General features: G+C 33.0%; 1 protein-coding gene across 1 annotated transcript; it reads left to right on the forward strand.

The window, feature by feature from the left end:
* The first annotated feature begins 3,532 nt into the window (after positions 1 to 3,532).
* Positions 3,533 to 9,143, forward strand: LOC107838829 (potassium channel KAT3). Its single transcript, XM_016682052.2, has 11 exons — positions 3,533 to 3,828; positions 4,006 to 4,221; positions 4,306 to 4,458; positions 4,627 to 4,684; positions 4,788 to 5,105; positions 5,204 to 5,443; positions 5,593 to 5,691; positions 5,772 to 5,804; positions 5,901 to 6,086; positions 6,215 to 6,857; positions 8,738 to 9,143. The coding sequence occupies exons 1-11, from the start codon at positions 3,701 to 3,703 to the stop codon at positions 8,878 to 8,880; spliced, it is 2,217 nt and encodes a 738-aa protein (XP_016537538.1). The 5' UTR covers positions 3,533 to 3,700; the 3' UTR covers positions 8,881 to 9,143.
* The last annotated feature ends 1,184 nt before the right edge of the window (positions 9,144 to 10,327 follow it).

The raw sequence follows: 10,327 nt of genomic DNA on the forward strand, positions 1-10,327 counted from the left end.
TTTTTTTCAAATCTATCGTTACTAATAATCAATTAGTGGAAGGTTCACGAATTGAGATAAAGGGTAGTTTAAATAAATACTTTATGAGTAAGATTATAATGAAATATGTTTTTTCACATATATAGGCGTTAGTTATACTTAAAATTATGTGTTCAAAATATGATACTTGTTAAAGTTTATTGTTTTCCACATATATATCCATATTTCATATTAAAACTATTAGGTTTAGTTGCACGTCCATTAAAAAAATAACTAATGACATAGTTATTTGTCATACTATTTCTATTAAATGATATTTATTATAGTGCTTTGAAATTAATTTAGAGAAAAAATAATTAATGCTAAGAGTAAAATAGGAAAACAAACGTTGTCTTTTCTTAATGTGTCAAAAATGACAAGTAAAAATGAAAATTCAATTAGAAAATTAGTAGGAAGTAAAAACAAAAATGAGGGAGTAATACTTTTCTAAAGACGTATGGAAACCTTTAAAAGACGTAGAAAGATGGTATCCATAAAACAAGTTGTTCCAAGAATTATGCGAAAATGATTGGAATAGCCCATATAACAGTCATCATATGCAAGCTATCAAGAAGATGAGGTCCTGTATGGACAAAAAACAAAAGTAACTCAGTGCTCAAAGTATTCCGTGCTCACAGGCCGAATGTAGGAAAAGACCATACCTCATGATATATAACGCAGATACAGGTAGAGGGAAAATAATGGTGAGAGGCAAAATGCAAAACTGAAATTTATGAATGTTGCGGCTGAATATGTTCTACGAATCTGTGTCCACCACATATGGTTCTGATTGGACTGCAAAAACAAACAACATTACAACTCCAACGTTAACCACATTGTGATGTCGAAAGGAGGGGAGTGGGGTAGGGGGTGGGGTGGATATTTGCTATTAGAATTTGAGTTTAATTAAGTACTATACATTGACCGTGGTATGATATTTACACAATTAAATCACTCACAAAATAATTACTGATGAATTTATAATATAGCTATTAGTTGGTAACTTGACAAAAATGACAACCTACAATCATACGTTAAACTATGGTGGGGGGGGGGGGCTGGATATTTGCTATTAGTGTTGAAGTCCCACATCGGTGGGTTAAAGGGTCCTTGGTCTCCTTATCTAATTTTGGGCAATCCTCCCCTATTGAGCTAGCTTTTGAGGTTAAGTTAGGTCCAAGGTCCATTTATTTATCATGGTATTAGAGTCAGGCCCACCCAATTCATTATTTTCGATGTTGCCCCCCCCCCCCCCGCGTCTTATATTGTCCATGCTCCTGTTGTCCCACCTTGGGTGTGCGGGGAGTGTTGGAGTCCCACATCGGTGGGGGTTAAAGCGTCTTATATTGTCCACGCTCCAAATGTCCACCCCTGGGCGTGTGGGGGTGTTGGACTCCCACATCGATGGGTTAAAAGGGTCCTTGGTCTCCTTATATGGTTTTGACAATCCTCCCCTCATGAAGCGTCTTATACTATCCACGCTTCAGATGTCCAGCCTTGGGCGTGCAGGAGGGTGTTGGAGTCCCACATCGATGGGTTAAAGGGTCGTGTTGAAGTCACACATTGATGGGTTAAAGGGTCCTTGGTCCCCTTATATGGTCTTGGCAATCCTCCATCATGAGCCCATTTCTTTATCAATTAGTATTCGAGTTTAATTACATCGGTGGGATATTTGCTACTCTCTCCGTTTAAAATAGATTGACTTACTTTCCTTTTTAGTTCGTTTAAAAAAGAATGATCACTTTCTTTTTTTAGCAATACTTTAATTTCAATTTTTCACACATTTTAGGACCACAAGATTAAAGGATATTTTGGTACATTTGACACAACTTTAATTTAAGGTCACAAGATTCAAAAGTCTTCCTTTTTTTCTTAAACTTTGTGTCAAGTCAAAGTAGATCATTCTTTTTTAAGCGAAGGTAGTATTAGAATTTGAGTTTAATAAAGTACTATACATCCGTGGTATGATATTTACACAATTAAATTACTTACAAAATAATTACTGATGAATTTATAATATAGCTATTAATTGATAACTTGACAAAACTGACAACCTATAATCATATGTTAAACTATATAATGATAGTGTAAATGACTATCTACTTACCATGGAAGTGACTATAAACTTAAAAACATTAAATTTAAATTTGACTCGGTGATACACAATCATATTATTTGTAAGGTAATTATTGGCAAACATCTATGACAGGGATTACTCGTGGATACAATAGCAAATTTAAACAGTAAGAAATTTGCCATTACGTTCCGTATACTCACTATATTTTTAGATGTTGTCTTACTTCTTCCCTTCTAGTTTATTTAAAAATAATGGAGTATCAGTTTAATCTTTTTTTTAATATTTGATGTAACATACTCAAGATCAGAATATTTTAGTACACTGGAAACTTTTTGAACTTAATAAGATCACAAAATTAAAAGGCTTTTCTTACCTTCTTAAATTTCTTGTTGATTAGTCAAACTAGCTAAGACACATGAAGTAAAATACAAGGAGTGGAAGTTAAACTACACGTGCTAATTAAAAACTCGCACATTAATAATGTATAATAATGTATATAACTTTAAAATTTTGCTAATATTGCTAAATTTCCTCATTCGATTTCACCAATTGGTCGTGCATGAAATTTGTGTAAATCCAATTGTAGAGCATGAATTGAAAACACTCATCTAGCTTGCCCCTCAATCTTGTTCTTTTGGATTTCTAGTCCCCACAAAATTTTCTTAATGGTGGAACACTGGAACTCCCACATTAAAACCATTTACACACCAACTTTCTCACATGGATATCACCATTTCCTTTCTTCTCCCTCCTATGTTCTCCTTGTCTAAAAAACTCTTCTCTACAACTTACATTAAGTGAGTGGGCATGCCTGCCATTTCGACAACCGACTCCCGCCAATTACAATCTTGTTTGCATGTGTTATCTTTTTTCTTTGTTCAAACACTACTCAACAAATTAATATGCATTCCCAAATCCCAATTCTGGCTAGAGTTAGTTGTCCAACAGAATTGTCAGCATCTTTTAGAGGATATCGAGGTTGTGGACCAGCGACGGAGCACATAGACCGAGGGGATCAGTTAAACACTCTTCATCAGAAGATTATACTTTGTATGGTGAAAATTATACTGTATTTATAGATCAAAAACTACTTTCATATATACACAAAATCTAGAACATCTTCGATGAAATTTCTCGTTTCAACACTATTGTGGACAAAGAGAATTCATCTGCCTAATTAGGACTTCCGAAGACCAGTGACACGAGTCGTGGTTGTTCCAAATTCGCTTCCACCCTTGGAGTCTTCTAACTCGTGGTTGCTGCAAATCCACTTCCACCCGTAAGTCTCCTAACTAGTATTTTAGCTTAGAATATAACAATTTACAGTTCTTTTTTTTTCCTTTTCCTTTCGTTTCCTTAATGATGTCAGTACACAGTTACATAATCACTTTCCATAAGCTCAAAGCATATTAAAAGAATCATTCTAAAGAAAAAGATGAGGCTGACTAATCTAGCAACAGTCAACAGCTTCACTTTCATCATCTATATATAAGGCTCTTCAAAAGGGACTTTACCATCAACATAGTAGTTTTTTAATAGACTCTTACTTTAGCATTCCAAGAAACTCCAAAATTTCAAAACCCCACCAACAAAAGAAGATTAGCAATGTCATTTTCTTATGCTAAATACTCTGGCTTCTTCTCCAGTGACCTCCTTCCTTCTCTCGGAACCAAAATCAACCACGAAACAAAGCTTCGAAAATATATCATTTCGCCCTTTGATCCTTGTTGTAGGTAATAATTGATAACCCTTCTATTTCCATCTCATTACTTTTAACACGGAGCATAAATATGTTAGAAAAAAGAATCACTAGAAATTCAAAAAATGCTAAGTGGTTATCCAAATCAAATCTTGAATCTGTCTATACCATGTTTGGTAGAAACACTGAAGTTTCTGTCAATCGTTTGCAGGGCTTGGGAGCTATTTCTACTGATTCTTGTCATCTACACGGCCTGGATTACGCCTTTCGAGATTGCATTTCTGATATACAAAATAGATGCCTTGGTCATTTTTGACAATATTGTCAACTGCTTCTTTGCTATTGACATTTTTCTTAACTTCTTCGTGGCTTATCTTGATAAAGATTCCAATATTCTTGTTGATGATCATAAGAAGATAGCAATAAGGTTAATATGTAACATAAGTCTATGTCAAAGTTATAGAGGAATCAATATTTATAGTTCTAACAATTGAATTTACGTGATTGACAGGTACATATCAACCTGGTTCATATTTGATATTTGTTCCACTATACCATTTCATGATTTCCTCTTTATTGATCACAAAGAAAGTGGAGTTGGATTTAAATTGCTTAGTATGCTCAGACTTTGGCGTCTTAGAAGAGTCAGTGCCCTGTTTGCAAGGTCAGATCATTACATATTTTACACCAATATCGTCAAAATTATTTGCACTGTCAGTATATATAAGTCAAATACACAGTAGTATTTGGTCGATCTCTACACCATCATGAAAAAGTTACTGCCTGCATGAGCCAAATTCTCAAAAGGCTGGTTTTTCTTTTCTTAATTCAGGCTTGAGAAGGACATTCGTTTTAACTATTTCTGGACACGATATGCAAAATTGATTTCTGTAAGTCACTATTTATTGAAATGTATAACTATATTGATATGGATCGATAATCTGGATATTTCATCACTAATAAATGCATTTCTTTTGATTGTTTGAAATTCAGGTAACGTTGTTTGCAGTGCACTGTGCTGGATGTGTTAACTATGTGATTGCAGATAGATATCCTGATACTAAAAAAACATGGATTGGTGCAGCAAATCCCAACTTCAAAGAAGATAGTCTGTGGGACAGATACATAACTTCAGTATATTGGTCTATTGTAACACTAACAACACTTGGTTATGGAGACTTGCATGCTGAGAACCCGTGGGAGATGCTGTTTGACATCTTTTACATGTTATTCAACCTGGGATTGACATCTTACATCATTGGAAACATGACAAATCTTGTAGTTCACTGGACCAGTTACACAAGAAATTTCGTATACTCTCTCTCCCTCTCTAAACATATTTATGCACGTGTTCGTAAGCGCACTGATCATGTAAAAATTATTCAAACTCACGATATTTTGTTGTGCAGAGGGATAATGTAGAAGCTGCTCAAGAATTTGCAAAACGGAATCAGTTGTCACCCAAGATAGAAGATCAGATTTTGTCTCATATCTGTCTCAAGTTCAAAACTGAAGCATTGCAACAAAAAGAAACCTTAAATGTCCTGCCAAAAGCCATCAAATCAAGCATTACACATTACCTGTTTTTCCCAATGGTTCAAAATATCAGTCTTTTCCACGGCGTTTCCAGGGACCTGCTTTTCCAACTGGTAATTTCTGTTATACACTGCTCTCCCCTTCCCCCTTGTCCGATAAAACCTATCCTCAATGGGTTCAACTGAACCAGTATTTCCGATACAAAACATAGATATATACTAATGCTTGTTCAAACAATGTGGTGTTGTTTCCTGCTTTCTAGGTTGCTGAAATGGAAGCAGAATACTTCCCTTCCAAGGTAGATGTGATTTTACAGAATGAGGCTCAAACAGATTTGTACATAATAGTCTTAGGAGCATTGGTAAGTTAATATGTTGGGATCATTACTTGAACAGTCGGATTTGCTATTTTGAGTTATTAATTTGTTATGTATTATTGCAGGATTTTTTAGCAGATATCAATGGACGTGAACAAGTAAGTATAGAATTCAACAATCATTATATCCATTTCAGATATTGAAATTCAAATACATTAGCCTAACTTATTTTTGTGAAACCTGTCCATAAACAGATCGTGGGAAAGGCTGTTGCCGGAGAGTCGTTTGGAGAAATAAGTGTTTTACTTGGAAAACCACAACCATACGTTGTTAAAACAACTGAAATATCTCAAATTTTATGCCTGAGCAGAAAAACATTATTGAACGTTCTTCAAGGCAATCCAGAAGATGAACGGATTATAATCAGAAATCTTGTTCAGGTATGTGTACAAGGATATGAACAAATTGAGTGTGTACAAGGATATGAACAAATTGTGCGACACACAACTATTATGATTAAAATGTACAATATACACTAAACTTTCTTGATCCTTTTTTTCATAAACAGAAACTGCAAGGATTTGGAGGCTTTGATTATGAGGACGAGGAAAGGGACGCAAGTTCAATCTTCAACAACTGGTCAGATAGAGGACAGAATGACCAAGGTTGTTCTCATGTTTCTCAGCCTGGCGACCTGATTAGTATAAATATCCAAAATTTAGAAGCTGGAGCTAAGAAACAAGCAGAAAATAAAGGTGAACGCTATGGACGTAAAGGCCAAACAGTTCTTGATCGTTCCGCAGTTTCCAAGGGGCGTATTGAAATGGCTCTGAGCCCACAAGAAAGAAGACGGAAAGAAGATCAACTTGACTCAAAAGGGTGGATAGCGATAGCTCGAGAAAAACGTGGAGGAAACAAAAGCATGCATGAGTTCCTATCAAGTTATGTAAATAAGAGTGAATTAAATGAACTGGATAGCAATTTCATTAGATTAGATGAAGAAACAAAGAGTAGTCAATTCAAGCCTTCAAGAAATGAGGTCTCCTGTTCTTCTTATTCAGGCAATACAAGTCAAACTGGTACAATCGGGAAAAAATCCATCAAGAAGAGAGTTACCATTCACATGAAAGAGAACATTAATTCATTGCAGGAGCAAAATGGGAAGCTAATAATACTACCTGATACACTAGAAGAGCTTTTCAGAATAGCAGGTGAAGTTTTTGTTTTTTCCACCTTCCTTTATATCTTTAGATAACTAAGCCTAATTAATGGTTACTAACATGACCAATAACAGGAAATGGTTTTGTCTTTTCAAATTTGAGCAAACATGATACTTCATTTCAATTTGTTTTTCTGGTTTAACTTCGCACAAAGTTTAAAAAATTAAAATAAAAAATTAAAACAAACTTTTGAATCTTGGGTCATAATTAAAGATACGTAGAATGTAAGAAAATATCTTTTAATTTTACGATTTTAAATATGTCAGATTAATTACAAAAAAGGAAAAAAGGCATAATATATAAACATGACCCTAAACTTAACACCAAATTATAACTTTGACTTTAAACTTTGATAGTGTACAAATAGAATCTTTAACTATTCAAAACCTGAACAAATATGACCTCTGAGTTTGCAACCCCCATGTGTGAGTTTCACTCGCGCCTATGTGGAAAGCTTATCCAATCACATGGTGCCACATCGTTAAAAGAGTTGACTTGGAGGGAGGTCATATTTGTGCAGTTTTAAATAGTTAAAGGTCATATTTGTGCACTATCAAAGTTTTGCTTTTTGTGTTAAACGACGTCGTTTTTTTTTTTAATTATTATTAGTAGTACTAAAAATTACACAAATATACAACTTATGTTTCGAATATTACAAAAAATCTCAACTCCCTGAACATATTACAAAAATCCCAACATATGCACAGAATGCTATGTATATGTCGGCTATGTTATGTATATTAATAGGGAGAGAGAGTAAAGTAATTAAAAAAGTGGGAGAGAGTGTAATTACTTACAAAAGGGTTGGTATTTATTATTATTATTTTTTTAAAAAAATTTATTTCTATAGCAGCAGCACCTAGCTTTTTTTTTTTTATTAAAAAAAAAGTCATTAGCAGGGATCAAACCCGCACACTAGGCTGAAGGAAGCGTCCAAGAAGAGCAAATAACACCACTGGGCTATCTAAATGCCTTGTTCATGTGGTTCAACATTAATATACGTACATAACTATAGATTTTCTACCTTATATATACAACGCAATCTTTTTACCGAGGAAGTTCGGGTGAACCCCATGACAACCACGTAGGTCCGCCCCTGCATTAATTTAATAACGTTTTGATAGTTAATTTAATACAAACATTTTAATAACGTTAATTTAATATACTACTGCTACTACCCTTAATAATGTTAATTTAATAACGTTTTATTAAAACTACAATTTTTTTTATTATTAGTATAGTTTCATCTTTAATTAATGTTTAAATAAATTATATTTAGATATATTATATAACATAAATTCGCCCTTTGCTTTATAATACATATATATACCCATAAGATTTTTTCATATAAGGCTGACCCACCTAATTAATAAATCTTCAATGTTGCTCTTTTTTCCGCAATAACAAAAGAAATTAGTTGCCATTTTCATCTTTGAGCCAAAAATAATAAAAAAATAATACTGAAAAGTCAATTAAAGGTCATATTTGTGTAGTTTTAAATAGTTAAAGGTCATATTTGTGTACTGTCAAAGTTTAAGGTTAAAGTTATAAATTTGGTGTCAAGTTTAGGGTCATATTTATGTATTATGCCCTTAGATTTTAAGCTGGACGTGCCCAGTTTTGTGTGTTGAACACGCGTTTTGCCACGTAGGATCGGAGGTCATATTTGTACAGTTTTGAATAGTTAAAGGTCATATTTGTGCACTGTCAAAGTTATAATTTGGTGTCAAGTTTAGGGTCATATTTATGTATTATGCCAGAAAAAAAAAAAGGAACGGAAATTTTTCTTGAAACATACCAAAAACGAAAGTAGGACAAAACAAATTGAAACAAAGCAATACTAACTTTATGATAACCTGGTTATGTTGCAGGTCAAAGATTTGGAGACTACAATCTCAAGAATGTTGTAAATGCAGAAGATGTTGAAATAGATGAGGTAGATGTCATTGGAGATGGCGATCACTTGTTCTTTCTTTCAACTGATTGCACATGTGTAGAAGCTAGTACGATATGACATGAAGATTATCTATGATGTTTGCACATCTAGTGTCTGCTCAAAGTTTCAAAGCAATCTTATATATTGATTATGGTATCTCCAAGGGATGAAATCAAATTGGAAAATTCTAACATGTACAATATTACAAGACTTTCTTCCAAGTATAACTGGAGGATGAAAATCATCTAGTTGGTCCATTGAAAAACACATTTAGTAACATTTGGGGAAGGAAAACTAACAACAACAATTTTTTTGGCTAAGATAGCATATATCTCTTGCAATGTGACTCTTAAGTCCTTGTTAAGCTCTTGGCCGAGCCTTAAAAGTGAAAAAAGAACAACAAAAGTTGAAGCACAAAGTACTTCCATAATTTCGTCTCAACAATCTCCCAAATTCTGCGATACTATAATTAGGATAGTTTTATCATATGGTTACTTCATAAAGAACACACAAAACAACATATTAACTATGAGAAATTTACATGCAACTCTCTTACATATTTAATGATTAAATTTGTATTTCATGTGATGGAAAAAGAAACCAAGAAGCTGAAACCAAAAGAACCACTTCTATTTTATTTATTTTCTACATTTAGCAAATGATATGAATTATCTTAAAGTAAAAATCAGCTCCAACGCCAACTCATACAAGAAAGGCAAGAAAGCTGAGACAAGACGTTTTTTTTTACCAAACAGATTTCTCTTATTAATCAAAGTTGAAATCAGGCACGACTCAACCTAATTGGTGGCCTAAAGTCAAATTACAATACGAGGCTCTAAACTTAAATTACAATACGAGGCTCTAAACTTTTTTATTTTTATAAAAATCATGCATATATTATTTGATGTGTATATTTCTAACCTTTTAAATGAAATGTTGTTAAATTGTTATTTTTGAAGTGGATTAATAAGTAAAAAATATCACATAAATTGAGACCCGATGAATAAAAAATTAAGATTAAAAGAAAATAGAAAGTTAGAACAGTAAAACTCATTCTAAAATGTGTTTACAGTTATGATAACAAAATTTCACTACTTAAAATTTGCTTGTCACTTCATTTAATTATTATTTTTTTCCAAAACAATTAGCCCATAAGGCCAAATCCCACTAGGTTTCATCTTAATTACCTTTTCTTTCAAATTTTTTAATAATTTTTTCTCTCCCAGATTTTAATTGTTCATATACATAATCGAACGTTAATATACATATGTATTTTATATATCATAACTAACTTCCTTAACGATATTTAAGGAAATAAATCAAGTCTAATAATTACCCAAATCGATATTTAGGGAAATAAATCAAGAATAATAATTATCCAATATTATACCTTATTAATGTGTGATTAATGAATCCTTAATTATGTAAATATTTTAAAAAATATACTCCTAAAAGGAAATTTACTACATAAATCAACTAGAAAATTTTAGAACCAACGAACAAAGGCCCTTTATAAAATAAAGGG

The sequence above is a fragment of the Capsicum annuum genome, chromosome 8 (genome assembly GCF_002878395.1).
Source record: "Capsicum annuum cultivar UCD-10X-F1 chromosome 8, UCD10Xv1.1, whole genome shotgun sequence".
In the NCBI taxonomy this organism is placed as follows: domain Eukaryota; kingdom Viridiplantae; phylum Streptophyta; class Magnoliopsida; order Solanales; family Solanaceae; genus Capsicum; species Capsicum annuum.

What these genes read in the sequence shown, in the direction of transcription:
- LOC107838829 (XM_016682052.2), top strand. Translation starts at nt 3,701, where the DNA reads ATGTCATTTTCTTATGCTAAATACTCTGGCTTCTTCTCCAGTGACCTC. An exon ending in CCCTTTGATCCTTGTTGTAG is followed by an intron (nt 3,829 to 4,005) that starts GTAATAATTGAT and finishes AATCGTTTGCAG; the next exon opens with GGCTTGGGAGCTATTTCTAC. An exon ending in ATATCAATGGACGTGAACAA is followed by an intron (nt 5,805 to 5,900) that starts GTAAGTATAGAA and finishes GTCCATAAACAG; the next exon opens with ATCGTGGGAAAGGCTGTTGC.